Consider the following 22456-nt stretch of genomic DNA (forward strand, 5'->3'; position numbering starts at 1 on the left):
TGGAGCATCGTTCCATACACCAGAAGGTTGGGAGTTCAATTTCTAGTCAGAATGGTAGGGGAGGCAACGAATCAATGTTTCTCTTTCACATCAATGATTCTATCTTTCCCCATTCCCCTCTCTCACTCTCTCAAATCAATAAACAAACATATTTTAAAATTTTAGAAAAAAAAAAAAGACCTGCGATCCTTTGTGGAGGCTCTTCTGCTCCAAGTCCTCTAAGAGTTTACAATTTCAGAGTAAAAATCAAAGGCCTTACAAGACTTAAGAAAAAAAGAAAAAAGCTTACAAGACAGGACCTGTCCACACAAAAGAGGAAGAATCTGCTCCAGTCAAAACCTTCAAGTTCCTTAACAAGCAGGCACAGGACTTCGGGACCTTTCCACTACTTGTTTCTTCTGCCTCAAACATTCTTCCTCAATTCTTTGCTCACATGTCACCTTCTCAATGAGATCTGCCCTGACCACTCTATTTCATGTTGCAAATTTCATCCTTACCTCCAGCATTCCCAATACACCTCTCCTTGCTCTATTTTTCTCCTTTTCCATAACACTTATTGCCTTCAAACAAGCTATATATTATAATTGAACTATGTATTATGCCTGCCTTGCTTGCTAGAATATAAAACCAGAGAGGAGCAGTATTTGTTTTGTTCAATGATGTTTCAAAAAGTACCTACCTATTGCCTGTCACATAGTACTTACTATTTAGTAACTAAATTAATGAACTCTCAATTTAAGTGACTTACTATAAAATTAAAAATAATTCTGCCATGGCTGGTATGGCTCAGTGGACTGAGTGCCAGCTTGTGAACCAAAGGGTCCCCAGTTCGATTCCCAATCAGAGCACGTGCCTGGGCTGCAGGCCAGGTCCCCAGTAGGGGCACACTAGAGGCAACCACACATTGATGTTTCTCTCCCTCTCCTTCTCCTCCTCTTCCCCTCTAAAAATAAATAAATAAAATCCTTTTAAAAATTCCGACAATAAAATTACCTTCAATATTTATTTAAAATATAAAAATATAACTGCTAAATATAATTTTTAGTTTAATAGTTATCTCCATAACTATTGCTAATATAGCTATTATTGATAAAGTTTCCCACAAGGAGGCACTAAAATGACAGATATAACAAACTTAAAAATAAGATTATTCAAAATTGAAGATACATATACAATATTACCAAAAGCTAAAAAAGAGATGACTTCTATACACACAAATGAAAGAGCCTTGATTAGATCCAAAAGCCTTATCATATCATATTTCCCTTACTTCCTAGTCCTAAGTCAATCTCCCAAAAATGAGTTCTTTTTATACCTATCTGCAACAGTTGAGGAAGATCTCCTTGACTCCTCATTCATTCCCACATGAAATTTCAGGATGCCATCATGGGTAGGTAGCTTTGAATTTGTTCAGGCTTTCAACTTTACCAACTGATTCCCTCAATTTAATAATCTCAACAATTGTCATGTCTTTTTGTTACCCCTTGCCCCAACAGCTAATCAGGATTTCAATCCTACTATAAAACCTGACGAGCTAAACTTTCATAACTAATAATTTTCCCACCTGTTTTCACAGCCTGATTCTCCAAATTTCCTAAGAAATTAGGACCCAAAATGATTCACCTACTAATATTACTCTCCCCAGTTTTAGTAATAGGGTACCTATTAAATCCAATCTTTCTGTTATGAAACAGCAAACACACCCACCGTAACTCTAACATTAAACTATCTCAGCTCTGAAATACTATAATGATGTTGTCAATCACCAGTCACTCCAGACCCATAATCTAAAAGAACAGAAAGTAAATGCCTTCTGTCCTAGCCAGGTGATTTGGTTGGAAAGTCTTCCCATATACCAAATGGTTGCTGGTTCGAATCCCTCGATTTCTGGTCAGGGCACTTAACTAGGTTGCAAATTCAATCCCAAGTCAGGGCATGTATGGGTCGCTATTGATTTCACATCGATGCTTCTCCTCTCCCATTCTCTATCCTCCCTTCCTAAAGTCAATAAACATTCTATATCCTCTGGTGAAGATTAAAAAAAAAAAAAGTAAATATCTTCTTCCCAACCATTGATGTTTCTCTCTTATATCAAAGCTTCTCTTTTCCTTTGCTCCTCAACTCCTTCTCTTCCCCTCTCCCACTCCCTCTCCCTTCTCTCTCTAAAATCAATAAACATATCCTATATCCTCTGGTGAAGACTTTTTTTTTTTTTAAAGTAAATGCCTTCTTCCCACACCAGGAGAATTCTCTGGAATATACTTCCAAAACTAAAAAGCTAATCCACTCTGAAACATGGGGGAGATAAATTTTACGCCCATTAAAAACCAAGAAGATACACTGGCTTAATCTTGAATGTATTTTTTATATCTATACCCACCTGGCTAAATTATAAAAGTAATGTGTAATCATTATAAAACCAGAAAAATGAAAATAGGAACCACTGCTAAAACTTCATACAATACTTCAGAAAGTTATTTAAAATTTGTTTTTTGTTTATTTGAAAGTAGGATCATAGTATTCTGTGATTTCTTTTATTATACTGTCAGCATTATCAGTAAATAATTCAACCTTATTCAAAAATGTAGAATTCAACTGCATAAGCTGTTTTCACCCACCCTCAAAATTGACACTTGTTCCTAATTTGTCTTTTTCTAATATAAACAATGTTTAAATTAAGTCTTGTAAAATATTTTTCTGCACTTAATTCTATTCAAATTAAGAGTGAATTAAATAATTTCCAACATTTAGGTTCTTTTTATTTCTTACCTACACAGCAAAAAATCTGCTCCTTAAAGAGGTAAGCTAGATATATTATTTTCAACTAATGACAAAGGGTCATTATGTTCCTTATGTTCCTTAGTACATTAAAATGCTACTTTCACTGATTTAATACAGTTCTGAAAAAAATTCAGATACACACATACATACATACAAAATACACACTAATATTTTTATTCTTGCAGTAAGATGTATCCAATCTCTTTACATATCTGGACTTCAGAGAGTCTTCTGAATTTCATATAATATATACTGTTACTGTCTAGCAAACAGTTAACATGACTTTTTATAGGATTCTGAAAGGACAAGATGGGCAACAATTCCAGCAAAATGCAACCTATAATATTGTATATTAATCTGGAGATATGTGCCCCATAAATCAATTGTCCACAAAACACAGAGTTACCTCCCTTGTGAAACTTTCCCTAACACTTGGTGTAACTAATGACTTTTACTACTATGCTTAAAGTGTACTTACATATACAATGTTCTAAAATGACATGTATCATACCATCTGTTGAGATGTCTTTAATTTCATTTATAGAATTTACAGGTATATTAAAGATTTTATTTTACATTTTTTAAGGAATTAAATCAACATCTTGTTTAGTTTTCTCCTTTTTCTCAACAAAGCCTTCCTCACCTCAAAATCAGACAAATAACTGATGCCTTAATTTATACCACACAATGGGGCAGAAGTTCTATAGTTGTTCATATGGAAAATAATACAATAATTAATAAATAATATAAAAATAAACTCTGTGTTTCACATACTCCCAACTATAAACCTACTTTTGCCCACCCCTATATTTATATTGGTTTTTATTTGCATAAAAAACAGGCAGAAGTCCTGGCTGGTATGGTTCCGTGGATTGAGCACCAGCCAGAGAACCAAAGGATGGCAGGATGGATTCCCAAGCAGGGCACATGCCTGGGTTGCAGGCTGGTCCTCGGTAAGGGGTGTACAATAGGGAACCACACACTGATGTTTCTCTCCATCTCTTTCTCCCTCCCTTCCCCTCTCTCTAAAAATAAATAAATAAAAACTTTTTAAAAAATACAATTTAAAAAATACAGGTAGAAGATGGAGATAGTGGTATGTTTTCATATTACCATTTTGCAGTTTTTGATGTTCTACCCATATCAAAATATTACCTATGCTAAAATTTAGGTTAAAAGTTGTAAAAGAAAAATATTTATAAATGAAATACATTCTGCTTATCTTTAAAATATTGTGCAGTTCTAAGCATGTGTTCCTTCACTTCGATCATACCTATAAACAGTATATTCTACATTATCTAATTTTAGTCACTAAAATACTTAACAGATGATCTGCCTTAACAGATGTCACTGAACCTAAAGACTAACCTGTTATCACTTTTACTGAAGCTTGTATAATGAAAGGTTAATAAGTACTGCCCCAGGGTTGCTCAAAACATCAAGTGTCAGTGGCATCACCAAAAAATATAATTTAGAAAATAATATGTAAAGCATAAAACCTACTATAAATTAGTTTTTATTAATAGGATAGACTTTCTTTGTGCAAAATATTTACTAAACAAAAATTATCTTTTATAAATTTAAACTTTAAGAAGTATATCTGGTTAAATTTGGGGTTTTTTTTTTAAAAACTCATACTCATAATAAATTAAATGAAAGCCAGGTAAGAAATTCCAATCGGCTTTCAGCCTTCTTTTAAAATTAAGTGACATGCTTATACACTCAATCTAGTGAATGGCATCACTATCAGTCAGGTCTCCAAACTTACCCTTCATACGTAATCAGTAATTGAATCTCGCAAGTCTTGCATCAAACACTCCTGAATCTTATTTCTCCTTCCATTTATGCTTTCTAACTGTATACTACCTTCCACTTCAACACCATCAATACTTACTGAGTACCTCCTATATGCTGGAAACCATAACTTACATAATCTCTGTAACATTATATAATTAGTATTATCTTTCTCATATTGTGAAGGTAGTTCATGGTACACAACATCAGAAGAAGTTGGTATTACAGGAATAAGAATCATATTTTCCTGAAGTTTTCCATCTCCTCAGAACATCACTGAATATTGCATTTAAAAATCATGAAAACATAAGGTCCTTAAGTCCTAGCTGCATGGTAGAATCACCTCAGAAGCTTTTTAAAATCTGTAGTCAAGGTAAAGAATCACTAGGGTATTTAACTATCTAGGTTCTTTACAGCTCTAAAATTTCTAATTCTATATAAATATTTTCAAACTATATGTCTTAAAATGAACTACCACAATAGCAAGACTATTTTCTCAAGTTTTTCCCAAAGAAAAATTAAGTTAACAAATAAAAACTTTTGTGATTTAAACTGTTCTCATAATTCTTTCCTAAACCAATGATGCCTAAAACTTCTTATATGATCAAACTTATAAAGAACTTACAAAACTCAAAACCAAAAGACAAACAATCCAATGAAAAACAGACACAGAACAGACATTTCTCTAACTAGAACTAGAGACGCCCAACAGACATGTTGGAAAGATGCTCAACATTACTAGTCATAAGAGACATACAAATTAAAACCACAGTGTGGTATCACCTCATACTTGTCAGAGTGGCTATATCAATAAATCAACAAATAACAAGTGTTGGAAAGGATGTGGAGAAAAGAGAACCCCCATGCACTGTTGGTGGGAATGCAGACTGGTGAAACTACTGTGCGAAGAGGTATGGAGCTACCTCATAAAATTAAAAATGGAATTAACTACCTTACAACCCAGGAATTCCACTTCTGGGAATACATCCAAGGGAACCCAAAGCACTAATCTGAAAGGACATAAGCACCCCTATGTTCATTGCAGCATTATTTACAATAGCCAAGATCTGGAAGCAGCCCAAGTGTCCATCAGTAGATATGTGGATAAAAAAGCTGTGGTACATTTACACAATGGAATACTACTCCACTATAAAAAAATAAGGAAATCTTCCCCTTTGCAACAGCATGGATGAAACTGGAGAGCATTATGCTAAGTGAAATAAGCCAGTCAGAGAAAGACAAATACCATATGATCTCACTCACATATGGAATCTAATGAACAAACTGAACCAAGGAGCAAAATAGAAATAGTCTTAGATAGAAAACAGACTGACAGCTCTCAGACGGGAGGGGAGTTGCAGGACTAGATGCAAAAGGTAAAGGGATTAAGAAAAAGACCTCCTAGACACAGAAAACAGTACAATGTTTGTCAGAGGGAAAGAGGGGTAGGATAAGGCTGCAATAGAGTTAAGATCAAAACCAAAAACAGATTCTTTTAAAAGACTTGAAAAAAAATACATGATTAACACCCAGAATGAGTATCAAAATATATTTCACAAGAGAAGGCACAAATGAACTATGTTAAAAAAAGAAAAAATCAGCCCTGGCTGGCGTAGCTCAGTAGATTGAGCGCAGGCTGGGAACCAAAGTGTCAGAGGTTCGATTCCCAGCCAGGGTACATGCCTGGGTTGCAGGCCATAACCCCCAGCAACCGCACATTGATGTTTCTCTCTCTCTCTATCTCCCTCCGTTCCCTCTCTAAAAATAAATAAATAAAATCTTTAAAAAAAATAAAAGAAAAAATCACTACACATCTTGAGGACATTAGAAGTATAAGATATTTCATGAACCTTATACCAACAAATTGGAAAATTTAGATAAAATGCTGAAAAACACAATTTACAAAAATAGGCAATTCATAAATCATAGAAACATATAAATTATCCACTAACAATTAAAAAGATTAAGTGAAAACTTCACAAAGAAAACTCCAAATCCAGATGGCTTCTCTAAAGAATTATACCAATCATTTAAGAAATAGCAGCTCTATTATGCAAATTTTCCAGATTAAGAAAATGTAGAAATATTCTCCAGTTCCTTTTATGAAGCTAGCATAACCTCATAATAAAGACTAGACAAGGGCTTTATAAGAAAGGAAAATTAAAGGTCAATTACACTAATAAACAAAGACATACAAATCTTGATCAAAATTTTAACAAACTGAATACAGCAATATTTTAAAAGACCACGACCAAAAGCAAAAAGATCAATACCAAGTGGGTCATGAAAAAGTATGTTAATTATAAAAATGCAAAATTGAACTCCAAAAAGTAAATAAATTAGTTCACCACATTAATAGATAAAGAAGAAAAAGTTACGATCATTTCATTAGATATAAGAAAGTATTTAATGAAATTTAACATTCATTCAAGACATAAACTATTAACACAACAGAAACAAAACGGAACTTCCTTAATCTGATAAGATGTTATCTATAAAACACTACAGCAAACATCATACTCAGGGTCAAACAGTGAAAGCTTTTCCCTTTGTGATCAGCAACAACTTAAGGATGTCTTCTCACTAATTCTACTCAGGAAGGTACTGGAGGTCCTTGCCAGAGAAGTAAGGCAAGAGAAAGAAATAAAAGGTATAAGGACTGGCAAGAAACAAAACCAATGATTCACAAATGATATGTTCATGAATATAGAAAACTGAAAAGTATCAACAGAAAAATTATTAGAAATAAGAGTTGAACAACTCTGTGTAATTCAAAATCAACTGGATTTCCATGTAAACAGCAGAGAAAATAAAATTTAAACCACAAAGATTCCACTTAATTGCTTCAAAAAACATGAAGTACCTAGTAGCAATAAGGCCAATGAGAGATGCGCAAATCCTCTGCAGGAAAAATCATAAAACTTCATTGGTGAATATTAAAGGACTAAATAAATGAAAATATAGACAATGATCATGATTTGAGAGACTCAATATTTTTTTACTTTTTATTTATTAATTGATTTTTTTAGAGAGACAGCAACATGGATTTGTTGTTCCACTTATTTATGCATTCACTAAATGGCTCTTGTATGTGCCCTGACTGGAGATCAAACCCACAACCTTGACCTATGTGGACAATGCTCTCACCAACTGAGTTACCTGGCCAGAGAGAAAGAGAGAGACTCAACACTGTAAAAAGATCAATTCTCCCCAAACTGATTTAGAGTTAATGTAATCTCAATGAAAATCACAACAGGATTGTGTTGAACATGCTGAAATTTAAGTATATATGGAAACACAAAGCACCAATAGCCAAGTTACCTGAAAAAAATAAGGAATAAGAACTTCTGTAATACACATGAATATTTATTAGATTTATGACAAGTGTGACAGGATAGGGAATTTGTAAAAACAAACCAATGAAAAAGAATAGATCAGAAAGAGATGTATATGGACACCTGATATTTGATATAGACAGCATGACAAAATAGAGAAAAGATACTTTTGTTTTTCTACTAGATATTGCTAGAACAGAGAACTAACCATGTGAAAGCGAATGAAATTGAACCTATTCTTCACATTAACAAAAATAAATTCTACTTAGCTGGGAACCTAGTTCATGTCAATAATTACACAAAAAATTATTTTGGATTCAAAACTAAATTTACTAATTATATATCCTTAGTAGGACATATCTTAAGAAGCAGCATCATATTGTTAGTGGTAAACCTGGTAGTATTATATTGAAATTATTTTTATATGTAATAGTATACAGCAAATAAACAATTATAATAATGTCATTAAGGTACCAAGTATGTCAGAGTAAGACAGAGGAGATACTTATACATAAGATTAAAGCTAAGTAAAAAAACAACTTCCCTGAAGGGCAAATATCACTAATCCAGTATTTCATTTTTTTCTAAAATATGTGTTTATTAGTACTGTCCACTAAAAACACCTAAGCAATAATGAAAACCCAGTAATAATGAATACCCCAAATATATAAATTGTTGTCTCTAAATATCAATTCCCATTATAAAAGCGCTGCTTGGAAAAATAGCTTCAGCAGTATAGTTCTGGGACAAATAATATAATCAACACGTCTCTCAAATCCTGAAGGGAAAGAAGCTCCACAAGAATACCAGAATTATATCAGAAGGACATGAGCTGAATCAAAAGGCTCCCACTGACCAAAGATGAGACAACTTGAGTATCAAAGAATGGCTGCAATAGATTTAAACATATTAGATTTTCTATCCCTCCTAATGTGGTACAAAAGGCAATATACAGAACCACCAAAGAAATAAAAAAGTACACCTAACTCTCATAAAGCCTCTAATTATTAGTTTATAGGAAATAAGAGATGAGATGGATAGAACATGTTAAAGGACCATATGGATAAAATCAGCAAATCCAGAATGTGAGAAATTCTACAAAATGTATAATCCAGTTTCTTCAACAAATAAATGGAAAACAGAAGAGGTAAACTGATACAGATTGAGACTTAAGACATCAATCAATGTAACATGAGGACTTTGTTTAAATTCTGTAACAAACAATCATTAAAACATTTATGTTTTTTCCATATAATTGGTAAAGACTGAAAACAGTCTGGGTATTACAAGACATTAAGAAATTTTGGTTAATTTTGTTGGATAGGATAATAGCACTTATCTGATAAAGATGCATACTACAGTATTTATAGGTAAACTAAGATATCAGGGATTTGCTTTGAAATACTGCAGATTTATTCATAAATTATTTGTACAATTACAGATTAAACTAAACAGGTAGATCACTGGGTGTGTGGGTGAATGGATATGACATCCTCAGGGAGAGGATCAATTCTACGTGAATTAACTTGAATTAAATATGAAGGCAAAACATTAAACCTTTTAAGATCATACAGGTAAATAGTTTCATGTTCTCAGAGGGGGTTGGGATTTACTAAACAAATCTCAAAAATCATTAAACAAAAATGCGTTATACCATACATGAGTCTATAAAGATTGTCTACTTCACAGTATTTTAAAAGTACTTACTGCTGGTAAAAGAGACTGCATATTTTGATTAGAATCTGCTATTGTAGCAAGGTAGACCAAGTTTGTATGCAACATCTGCTGATACCTATTAAAACAAAACAAATATCAATATTGAAAAATAATTTTGTTCCGATCTGCTTAAATACAAACAGTATTATAATAATTTCCTAAGATTAATAAAAAATTTATATGACCTCAACATCACAGCATTTCATTTTTTCCTAGTTCCTCTGCAAAATAATCCCACTTACTACATTCAAAGATGATAAACTCAGAGGTGTTACCATGTGCTAAATATTGTTATAGTTAGTTTTATACTTATATATCTCATTTAATCCTCAAACCTACACCTTCATTATGAAGTCTTATTTGCACCATCATACAGATGAGGAAAACAGTTTTAGAAAGTTCAGTAACTTGTACAAGATTACAGTTTAGTGAATTCAGTAACTTGAGATAGGCTCTGACTCTACATACAGTACACATACTTTTCTAAGAGGTCTAGAATGAATTCAATGAAACTGATTATGCTTATTCCCTTCCCTCTGCCCCTTTCATGTTGTAAAAAACCTCAATCCCAAGAACAGTCAACATGTTCTGCTAAAATGCAGAAACGAGGTGGGAACCACAACTTTTTTTCTTTCCCACTCTTGTAGCAGTGTCCAACAATTTATAAAATTTTAAAAATTTTAAAAATTTGTAAAGATACAGCAGATTCTCATTACTGGGGAGAAATGGTTAAACACATTTATAGTGATTTTGCTTATGAATTAGCTTTGCTAAACTTCTCTTCATAATCTAATTTTTTTAATTTATTAATTTTAGAGAGAGAGAGAGAGTACACTGATTTGTTATTCCAGTTACTGACACCTTCACTGGCTGATTCATGTATGTGCCCTGACTGGAGATGAAACCCGTGACCTCAGCGCACAGAGATGATGCTCCAAACTACTGAGATATTCAGCCAGAGACTCTTCCTAATTTCAAAAACTAAGACTAAACCAGATTAAAATTAGCAGTGATCCAAATTACTAGTGTTTGTAAACCCTCAATTTACAAACTTGTATCCTGCATCAAACTGTTCAGCTGTTTTAGAATTTTGTTTCTGAGAAATATTAAATACAAATTAATGCAAATAAGTCAACTTTGTTCAGCTAAATAAAGTATTCTCATATAGCTCTCAGATGAAGCAATTTTCTAAAACATACTCCATAAAAGGAATTTGAGTAAATTCTTTCTTTTTTAAAAGGATTTTATTTTATTTTTAGAGAGAAGGGAAGGGAGGGAGGAAGAAAGGGAGAGAAACATCAATGTGTGGTTGCCTCTCACATGCCCCCCAACTGGGGATCTGGCTTTCAACCCAGGCATGTGCCCTGATCAGGAATCGAACCAGCAACCTTTTGGTCCACAGGCAGGCGCTCAATCCACTGAGCCACACCAGCTAGGACAAGGGTAAATTCTTTGCTGCATTATTTTCTTCCAATTAAAAATAACTGATTTCACTACTTTTTTCTTAATGGGGAAAACACATTATATCTCACTATTAGTGAGCACCTTAAAGCTTCCTCACTAATAAAATTATGCTTTTTTGTTTATTTTTCCAGATTTATTTAGTATAACTGATATACAAAGAACCACACATAATTGTACATTACTATACAATTATCACCTGTTGTGCTTATAGTACACATCTATTAAGACAATGAATGGGTGTTTCCAATTGCATATATATATATGTACACATATAAAAGATGTTAAAGCACAGAGATGGAGGAAATAATAGTACACCAACACCATCAAGGATTAGTTTTATAGTGAACACAATTATTACAACAGGTAATAACTGTAACAAGTACATTATTGTGTACAATTTGATGAATTTAGACATAGGCAAATACCAGTGATACCATCATCACAATCAAAGCATCAATAATAGACATTCAACACTTCCCAAAGTTTCCTTGTTTCCCTTTTTGTTTTTTGTTGTTTATGCTCTTAACGGTCCTCCTCACATTTATACTATATTGTTGCTCAATCAGAATGTGACATGTTGTTATGATGACCCTTATATAAATAAGTACCAAGAATTATTATATTATACTGAATTACTCATAACAGTTAATTATTCTGTCAAAATTCTTCAAACAGCACTAACAGGCACCACTAGCTGAAACTACTTCATTATTTTACAGAAATTGCAAATAAAATTTAAGATATGGAATTCCACAATCTTGCCATTTTTCAAAAACCCTCCTATTTTTAATAAGAACATAAAACCCATTTCAACATCTATTCCTTCAAGCTTTATTTTCTTCTCTGAGTATTAATTAGTATGGTTGCAATACACTCAGATATGAGATCTGCTGACCACTCTATCAAAAATAAAATCCAAACCTAATAAGAAACTATGGTTTATTCATGACCCTTTAAGAAAAAAATTTAGTCATGCTGATTAGTATTTAGTAAATCAATATTAAAATACTGTTAAATCTTATCTGCCATGCTCATAAGGCTTCATTTGTAAAATAGTGGTTAAAATGGATCCCAAAGCCCCTTATGGTTCTACACATCTACAATTACAGCATTTTGTATTGAGAACTTTAATTTTAAACCATTTCCCCATCTTTTTTAAGTTTGAAATTTTAAGTTTACAATTTTAAAAATATAAAGAACTCTAAGTATCTTTTTCCTACACTGTACAATCATTAATATTTTGCCATGTCTTATTCCATCCTAACATACACACCAACATACACATGCATGCAAGCACACACACGTTTTTTCAAAACCGCTTGAGAGTCAGTTACAGACATAATACCTCATTACTAATTCTTCAGTGTCAATTTCCCAAAAACATGGGCATACCTTATATAACCACTGTACAACCACTATAAAGAGGAAATTACTACTGATTCAGTATTACCACCTAATCCATGGAACCCATTTAGATTTCTCCAATTGTCCCGAAAGCACCAAATCTTTTTACCTAATAATGTAAGGCAGTAAGTAAAAAAGATCAATTTTAACTGGTCTTTTCTAACTGCAGCAGGTTGTATTTTGTGTAAATCTGTTATTTTAACAGCATCAAATAAGCTTATTAAAGGCTTAAAAATGAACATCAATAAAAATACTATATACTCATATACTTTTGTTAAGTTTGTCACCTAAAAAGATTTGCAAATATTCTGGAAAAATATGGCTTCAGCCAAGATTGCTGAAATAATAATGAAAAGGAGATTCTCCTACAAATATTAAAGAAACATTTTCCTGAAACTTTTTGTTTATCCTGTAAAAAGTATTATTACATTTGTCACTCAGTTTACTTTTTTAATATATATGATTATTTCTAAAACAGTCTATCTACATCAATAAAATAAAATTGAGTATATAAGTTAAGAGCAGGTACAAAACGCTGTTTCTGACCCTCTCCTTCCCTTCTCTTCTCTCTGTTAAAAAAAAAAGGCATTTCCCCTTGGGTGAGGATAAAAAAAAATTTTTTTAACTATAAATTCCCAGATGGCTGTCATTTACTGATGTTCCTCTTTACTTTTACTTCTCCTACTATAAAAAAAAATTAAGATTGAGAGGAGGAATTTGTTTTCTCTTCATTCACAAACCAATACTGACAACTTAAGAAAAGAAAGAATAACTAAAGAACTCTAGGAATGAAGTAAAATCCATCAGAAGGCATAATTTAAGTTCTACCTAAATCAATTTAAGCCCCTTTTGTACAAATATGTGTAAAAATGAAGTCTATTCCAATAAGCAGAGAATGGGAGAAATTATCATATCTACAAAAAAAAGGCTGAGAATATAAAGAATAAAACAGTATAAACTTTTGCTGACATAAGTTGGAAAAGATGGTTCTAGATCAGAGTATTTCCTATCTATGCCATATATTGCTGGGTCCTTTATGAACCAGTCCTGTACAACAAACCCCTTCACTCTATCTAGGGTTTTAAAAGCTATAGGTGAAAATAATTCTAAGTAGAACCTCCCAACTTTTATCATCTCATGGCTGACATCAAGGAGTTAGTAATCTCCTTACCACTGGTGATTATCTCTAGTTAAACTAAAGGAAGTTAAGATAAACTAGTTCATTTTCAAATATATTTTATTTGAAAGAATATTTTCAAACATAAACAGACAAGATTTATCAAAGAACCAATATGCATAAATGAAAATGGTCTGTCATATAAAATGCAAAATGTACTGTGATTAGAAAATAATATATCCTAGCACTCAGACCTAAGTTTCTAAACATAATTTTCCAAAAAAGAACCAGGGCTTTAAGAAATGAGTGATTCCAAACTGGGGCAGGAAAAAGTACAAGATAAACTTTTTAAATGAAAGAAAATAAGAGAAATGTCAAAAAAAAATAACAGAGACACATCAAAAAGCCAATTGAGGGGCTACCAGTGGCCAACATCAGAAACAATTTCAGAAAGAAAATAAATAGAGTAACAGATTATAACCTATGGAATACAGTAAGAATCCCTAAATCCATTCAGACATGAATGAATGAATGAAAGAATGAATAGGGGAAAGGGATGGAAAACTTCTTCCTTACAGTGGAATTCCAAATAAATGTGGAAAAAATGGTGGATTTAGTCACCATTTGGCAACCACCATGGAAATAACTGTTTCAGTTAAGAATCACTGGTGGATGCTAACATTAATGCAAGAAAAAGTACGGTAAGAAACAGCTTATGTGTGTCTCAAGGTATCTCCCCAAAAAGATAAATAAGAATTATAAAGCAAAAACAGCAACTTTACAGTAGAAAAACTGGCAGGCACCACCTTTAGTGACCAAAGTTATCGGAAACATTGGGAGAAATACTGGGACAAATCATACAGCTATCTGAGGATGTACTGAAGACACAACTTTATATATGTGATACTCCTGCCAAAAGTGCATAATGTGAATCTAATCAAGAGGAGATACCTCTCGAATCCAAAACAAGAGACATTCCACAAAATTACTGCTCTGTACTCTTAAACAACATCAGCAGTATCATTAAAGATAACAGAAAGACTAAGGATCAGTTCCAGATCCAAGTATGTTCAAGACACATGAAAACTAAATGCAGTATTCGATGTACTTGAGAGCAGACCAGTGAGATCCCTAAAAAGACAGATGTACCTGGCTGGTGTAGCTCAGTGGATTGAGCACGGGCTCCAAACCAAAGTGTCACAGGTTCGATTCCCAGTCAGGGTACACGCCTGGGTTGCAGGCCATGACCCCGAGCAACCCCACATTGATGTTTCTCTCTCTCTCTCTTTCTCCCTCCCTTCCCTCTATAAAAGTAAATAAATAAAATCTTTTAAAAAATGATATGAACTTAAAAAAAAATAAAAAAAAGACAGATGTACTCCAATATGATGGTGAGAATAAAATACTCTAGAGCTATGCTGTTTAAATAGTAGCCACTAAGCACAATGAAATGTGACTAGTCCAAAAGGTTGTTATTAGAGTAAGATGCACAAAAGAATGTAACAAAAGAATGAAACAAAATGTAAACTATCTCATTAATATTTTATATTGATTATATATTGAAGTGACATTATATTGGAAATGAGTTAAATAAAACATATTATTAAAATTAATTTGTCCTGTTTCTTTTTACTTGTTTAATATGTCTCTACAAGCAAATGTACAATTACCTATGTGGCTCACAATATATTTCTACCAGGTGGTGGTGTTCTAGAGACTTGATAAAATATTCAGTTTGTTCTTCTCCATCAAATTTTATTAAGGGATACTGATTACTTCAGACATAATACTTCAAATCAACAAACTGCATTCTTAGGAATGATTACCAATTCTCTATTTATTAGATATGACCTTTGCCTTCACAATCACATACATGGATATAACTATATATCCTATATATGTGAAGATGAAGATTTAACTTTTCCACAAATTGGACCACACACAAATTTGAAGTCATTATTTTATAATGCAGTATAAGTGGTATATGAAAAAATTAATGCCCATTCCATCCCAGAGAACAAATTTTTCTTTTGTAAATATTAAGAAAAGTCACACAAAAATTTGTACACTAATATTCACAGTAGCATTACTTATAATAGCCAAGTGAAAACAATCTAAATATCTATCATTGATGGATAAATAAAATGTGGCATCTAGGCAATTGATATTTTTCAGCAATAAAAAGAAAGTACTAATTTATTCTTCAACATGGATGAATCTAGAAAATATGCTAAGTGAAATAAGTCAATCAAAAAAGACCATATATTGCATGAATCCATTTATATGAAATGTCCATGATAGACAAATCCACACAGACAGAAAAATTAGTGGTTGTCAGGGGTGAGAAATTAGGTGTCGAAAACAAGGAGCAACTGCTCATATGTACAGGAGTTCTTTTGAGGATAATGAAAATGTACTGAAATTAATTGAAGTGATAGTAATACAACTGTATGAATATTCTAAAACCCTGAATTATATACTTTAAAATGAGTGAACTGTAAGGTAATTTGAATTGTATCTCAATAAAGCTGCTATTAAAAAGAAAAGTGAAAAGTTAACCAATACAGAAAAATGAAAAAAAATTTTAAAGCTTCACATCAATCTTACTGAGAACACTCCGAAGTCTTTCCTTTATTCTGATAGTCCATTATACACTGAATGAGATGGTTATTTTCATCCAACATCTGAAATAAAATTAGAAAAAGTTTATTATAAATCTAGTAAATCAAGTAAAATTTTTTAAAAAATCCTTCAGATTTCTAGAAATGTTTATCTATACAGAAACTGAAACCACTCAGGTCTTTTAAATATTATTTTACACCTTATATGAATGGTATGTTCAATTAACATTTTTTTTAATTATTCTGATTATTCTCCCTCTGAGTTATTACCTGAAACCCAGAAGGAAAAATATGGAGTATCTTTTGCATTCAAACACTTAATTACTTCTGCTATATGTAACAGAAGCTTTAGTCTGTGAAGACTAAAAGTTAAGTCCAAGTTGGCTTTGTATCATTCTAACACTTTTTAGTAGTAAAGAAATATTGTCCTTATCCAGAATGAAGAAAATACGTGAAAACTTCAGCCCAGGAGGCTTGAGGGGATAGCTAGTTACTTTCCACGTTTTATCTACACAGTATGGTTTTGTGATTCTCCAAATATGAAATCAAATATAGTATTTCCTATGTGTGTATAATATTTATTGCGGATTTTATGAGCTTCCTTATAATTAAGTTGTCCCAAAAGTTTAAAAACAAAAGCATATCAACTTATCATTCTATCATCTTATAACAATTTAAGACAATATTGGCTTTAATGGTTAAATAATTCACCTAAGCAAACTGACATTGAGGAAAGAGTAGAAATGTAGCAAAAAGCAAGTTAATTTTAGTGTCAACCTTGCTATCCTGTACAGAACCACTTAAGATCTCATGGTCTCAGATTTATCTGTTAGATAAAAGGGCAGAAGTCACTGTTTCTCATGTACCTGCCCCACCCTTCCATGAAAGTATGAAGAATACCATAATCACTCCATCTCAGTAATTTCGTTAATGCAAGACTTTCAATTAAAAATGAAGATGCATTTAACATTAACTATGACTTCTTTTCTGCACATGAATCATCATCTTCCTCTGCCAGAAAAAATTACATTAACATGCCCCTCCAAAAAGTACAGTTATTTCTTAAATTAGAGCCATTGAATGCCAAAAAAAATTTGTCCTTAAATGTATTAGTCCGATGTAACGATTTTACAACATATCTTCTCAGTAGATTCCTCAACCTAACAAACTTCATCGTTAGGATTACCTGTCTCATATCTAAAATCAATCCCTCACACTGTAGAATGAGGTACTTAATTTGAAATCCATTTTCCCTTCTCATCTGAGGATTAAACTAATTGATCAGCAAGCATCTCCTGAATTAATGACCGATGAGAATTATCTTAAGATGTAAGAATAACTCTGTAGAAAAAATAGAAAATCTAAGGACTTTCCAACAGTCCAAAAATAAAAAGTTAACCGCCCCCAGCCCCTGCAGGAAATACGTTTCCGTATGTACTTAGAGCTATTAGCCAGGCTGCAGACTTAGCCCAATGTACTATATGAAAGCACTGCATATCCAGGCACGACCAAGCTGCTCAGTTTATAAAATAAAGCAGCAAGCAAATATCAAATGCCACACTACAAAGAATCTTACAGTAAAGAGAGCTGAGAACAGACTGACAGCTGTCAGAAGAAAGGGGGTGGGGAGCTGGATGAAAAGATGAAGGGATTAAGCAAAACAAACTCACTCAAGACACAGACAACAGTATGGTGATTACCAGAGCAACAGGGGGCAGTGGGGAGGTACAAGAGGGCAAAAAGGAGATAAATGCTGATGGAAGGACACTTGACTTTGGGTGATGAAAATGATACAATATACAGATGATGTGTTATAGAGTTGTACACTTGAAAGCTATATAACTATTAACCACTGTCACCCCAATGAATTCAGTACAAAAAAAAATTTAAGTCTATTGGGCACAGGATGGTGCCCTTAAAACTAAAAGCTGACTTTTCCTTAATCTTCATCCTTGCTCCAGTGCATAAAACAAAACTGAAATTGAGCAAGTAACTTTTCAAAGTCTGGCTGAATAAAATTCAGAATGCTGCCTTGCTCGTGGGCAACAAGGGGTAAAGACAATAAAGAACCTGTATGTCCCTAACTGGCAGTAACACAGCAACAAGAGGCAGCACACCGCCCTCTAAAAGGAACGCAGCTCCCTAGGTATCACGACTCTCGTAACTGGTCACGATTATCAAAGTATCTCCGCCACCAGACTGTAAGCTCCCTGAAGGCAGGGACCATGGCTCACCAATGCAGCCTCAGAGCCTAGACTTGGAGATCAAAGATGTAAACGGATATGAGGTGAATCTGGAAAGGAGGAGACTCCGAGGTAACTGCTAAGTCCACCGGGCTCTCCCTCGCCCGCCTCTCTGACTTCACTAAGGCTTCCTACAGCGTCCCCCAAGTTCTCCTGGGAGCTCCCCTACTCCGCCAGAGTTTGCAGCGCAGCGGAGGGCAGCGACTTCCCCTCCGCCTCCCCGCGACCTCAGGTCTGTTCTACCCGAAGCAGCCACGGCGCGATGGGAGGGGCGACCCCAAAGTAACTCCGGAGCAACGCACGGGGCGGCTGGGGGCGCCGGCTCTTCCCCGCGTGGAGCCACCGCGGAGCGCACGCGCCCGGCCGCCCGAACACCGCCCCATCCCTAGAGAAATCCGGCGGCGGTTACTTGGGCTTTTGTCTCTGGAGGAAAGAGCTCCAACGCCTGCCTGAAAGTCTCCACGAGAGGACCGGTTTGCCTTCTTTCGCCACCCACTCAGGCACAACCCGCGGCTCTGGAGTCCCACTCGACTGCTTCCCAGCAGGCCCGTCTCCGCCCCCGGCCCGGCCGACTGCTAGCTCAGACCCCAGGGTCTCCCAAAGGCAGGATTGGCCTGGCATCCCTGTCCCCGCGAGGTTTCACCTTCTGAATCGCAGCGGGAGTAATCTCCCCCTTGCCTCGCTGTCTCGGGGCTGCGAACGCCACGGACATGTTGCCGCCGTCACTACTATCAGCAAGTCCGGAGCGCTTCGGGTGAACAGCAAACTGGGGGAAAGACGCCGGCCTCTCAGACTGAACCACCTCGGAAAAGCGGGGAGGGGGGATGCTCCAGTACCGAACAAACAGGCTGCCTGACTGGCCTAACGGAGCAATTCTGGCCGATAGACGTATTTTTTCGGCATCTGCGTTGAGAACCAGAGTTCCCAAAGAACTTGCCTGTTCTTCGTCGACCTGTCGTTCCTCAACCTTTACTTGCCCGCCTCCCCCACTCTTGTCAGCTAATGGTAGGGCCGCTCTCTGGTCCTCCCACTGCTTCAGCTATTCAGGAAATGGTCCCACCGCCGCGGGAGAGGGAGAGGCTAGAGCTGCCCCTGTCACAGGAAATGCGAGCGCCCCAGCCGGCCCGCCCCTTTCACTCGGGTGCAACTTGCTTCCCTCGCCAGCGCGCTGCTGCGTCCCTCCAACTGTGTTTCGGCGCTACGCTCTGGATCTAGTTCAGTTTTCCAACTTTATGCTCACCCCTCCCGGGAAGAAGTGGCTGCCCGAACTTGTCCCCCTGCGCGGGAGATGGAGGGAAGGCTGCCAGGACCTGGGAATTCTTGCCAACCCGTGGAGCTACAGCCGCAATGAGGCAGGGGTGAAAGGACTAGGTAAACGCCGATTCGCTAGTTTAAACGGCTTGGCTACGCCCCAAACGCGCCCTTTGGAGCCCGCAGTCTCCACACAGACAGTCGTGCCTAACAACTTGGAAGTAGCTTGACCCAAAATCAGGAAAGGAAGGTTGTGTCCAGTACTCATGGGCAGTCGGCCAACTTGGCTAGAGAGCCAGAGAAGAGGAGTTTGCCTCTTGAGACAAACCCTTAGTAGAAATGTGAGGTTGATTGCATCTGGCTTGGCGCTTTGGAATTAAGTTTTGAAACAAGGCACCCTCTTTTTTCTTTCAATTACATGTTTAGTGTCTTGTAAATTAGGCCTAAACTGTCAGACTTCAAGTCAGGATGAAGAAAAAAACCCGAGTTCTCAACTTATTGAAAGACCATGGGGAAATGTGGGTAATGTATTGGTGTGGGGGTTTCTTTATTCTGTAAATTTAATTTCTATATAACATGAAGGAAGAGTTTATATAATGAGACTCAAAATCAATTTATCAGTTCTGTATAAACTGGAAAAATAAATCGTATTTTACAGTTTTCTGTTTTAAATTATTTTCATACACAAAAAAGTCGTGAGTTTAATTGAGCAAATTTGGGTGTATTCTATGTGTCTAGGCAACCTCCAATAGAGCTCAACAACCTGGACCCAGGACCTGTTCTCAAGGAGCTTACATTCCGATAGGGCTAACATGAGAAACAAGTATGTAAAGTTATAAGAAAGGCTAGCAAACAAGGGACTGAAAAAATAACAGGCCCTCACATGAGTTAGGATGGGGAGTCTTTGTTATATTTAAACTGAAACCTAAATGATGAGAAAACTCAAGCCATCCTAAGAATAAAGAGAAAGCAATTTACACTCCTACTAGTAGTAGTAATTTAATTGTTGTTTTTCACTATCCTAAGCATTGAAAAAAAACACTCTGGTATATCTGGATTTAATGTAATGACATCAAGTTGGAAAAACTTCTATTGAACTCAGAACAGAAACTAAGTCTTGTCCAACACTAACACTGTATGTCCAACACCTGGCTTTTATAATTCTCTTATTATAAAAGTACCTAAGCAGTTAACAGTAATTCAGTAGGATAAATGAAAAATAGTCCTACTGCTCCAGTTCTGCTTGGTAGATAGCAACAAAATCTTAAACAGCAACATGAACTAGTAGGAATATTCTGATTTTCTACTAAAAAGAGGGGGCCAAGGGAACTTATATTCCAAGGAGGTACCTTCTCTGTTTAAATCACTGCTCCCCAACAACAGGAAAGGAAATCAACTGAAAACAGGTACCAAGTCAGTCCATGGTGTTTATTCCTTCAGAGTAGCATGGATAACCACAGCCTTCTATGATATCATGTATGCCATAAAAACGCCCTTTTTATTTTCTATGTGGCCTTCACATAATTTCTGTTAGGAAGCATTGGAAGTAGGGTCCAGCCAGCCCCCTATGGGAAGACACTATAAAAGGGCCCTATCTTACTCTCAAGCTTAACTTGAAAAAGTAGGAAATTCAAAGTGAGAGGGAAGATTGCAGCCTAGAGAAACTTTCTTAGAATTTTGGAGCTTTCATTACTGTAAGAGCCATGAGTTTAAGGAAAATACTGGGTTGGCCAAAAAGTCAGTATGGTTTTTTCCATAAAAGACACACTTTTCATTTTCACCAATAACAAGTGATTTGGATACTTTGAGCATGTTAGCTATCTCACATGAGGTATAATGTTGATTGTTCTCAGTTAATGTCTTGATTTGATCGCTACCAACCTCACCTGGTCTACTCTACCAAGGAGCAATCTAACTTCGAAAAGCACTTTACGTATATTATCATTATAGCACCTCCCCCATATACTCCACACATCTATTTTTACATTTCAGTTGCATTTTTACCTTTCTTGAAATAATAAAGTATAATATGCCAAAATTGTCATTTATTTTCTTCTATCTTCAATATTAAAATGGCTACACAAAAATTCATCAATTTTTATGTTTTTTTAATGCATGCTGATACAACAGCTGTCACAATACAGTCTAATAATTGTTTTGAAGGAAGTTACAGACAACTAAGCACTACTACAATCACCTTATGGAGAAAAACAAATGAAGTTTTTGGCCAATCCAATAGTTAGGAGCACCATTATCCTTCCTCACCTCACCATTAGTTTTGAAGAGAAAAATCCCAAGGTACAGACTGAGTGGTAGTAGAGCTGGAAGGAAAAGGAGAATGAAGAAACCCCAGCATTTAATAAAGGAGAAAATGGAGAATAAAGATGAGAAGTTGGCCAAGTCTGAGAAATTACTCTGGGAACTTAAAAATGAGCTACCCAGGCAACCATCTCCCCCACCAGAAAAATCAATCCCGTTATTTAGACTGCTCTGTATTGAGACATCTAAAGAAGGAATTGAAGTCACATCAGGAAGAGGTTTAAGGGTTTTTTTAGAATAACCCTAATGGGAGAATATATACAATGGCTCAAACTAAGTAAAATAATTTGCATGAACAATTAATTCTTGATTATTCACACCAATGTGTGTAGATTTAATCCCAAAAAAGGTATTAGGAAATTTATCCATGTTACATTTTCAAATATGTTTCAAATTCTAATCTATTTGAAT

General features: G+C 35.1%; 1 protein-coding gene across 2 annotated transcripts in view; it reads right to left on the reverse strand.

The window, feature by feature from the left end:
• SS18 (SS18 subunit of BAF chromatin remodeling complex) overlaps positions 1-19260 on the reverse strand; it is a 66703-nt gene extending 47443 nt beyond the window's left edge. The window contains exons 1-3 of one of the 2 annotated variants that reach the window (XM_045849860.1): positions 19119-19260; positions 16219-16295; positions 9618-9702 (exon numbers count right to left, since the gene is read on the reverse strand). In XM_045849860.1, coding sequence (XP_045705816.1) covers positions 9618-9702; positions 16219-16295; positions 19119-19187 — 231 coding nt within the window. In that variant the 5' untranslated portion in view covers positions 19188-19260. The remainder of the gene's footprint in view (positions 1-9617; positions 9703-16218; positions 16296-19118) is intronic. The other variant, XM_045849859.1, reaches the window with a different exon arrangement.
• Positions 19261-22456: the final 3196 nt, after the last annotated feature.

This window comes from Phyllostomus hastatus, unplaced genomic scaffold (genome assembly GCF_019186645.2).
Source record: "Phyllostomus hastatus isolate PE091 unplaced genomic scaffold, TTU_PhHast_1.1 phas_contig_80, whole genome shotgun sequence".
Classification (NCBI taxonomy): Eukaryota; Metazoa; Chordata; class Mammalia; order Chiroptera; family Phyllostomidae; genus Phyllostomus; species Phyllostomus hastatus.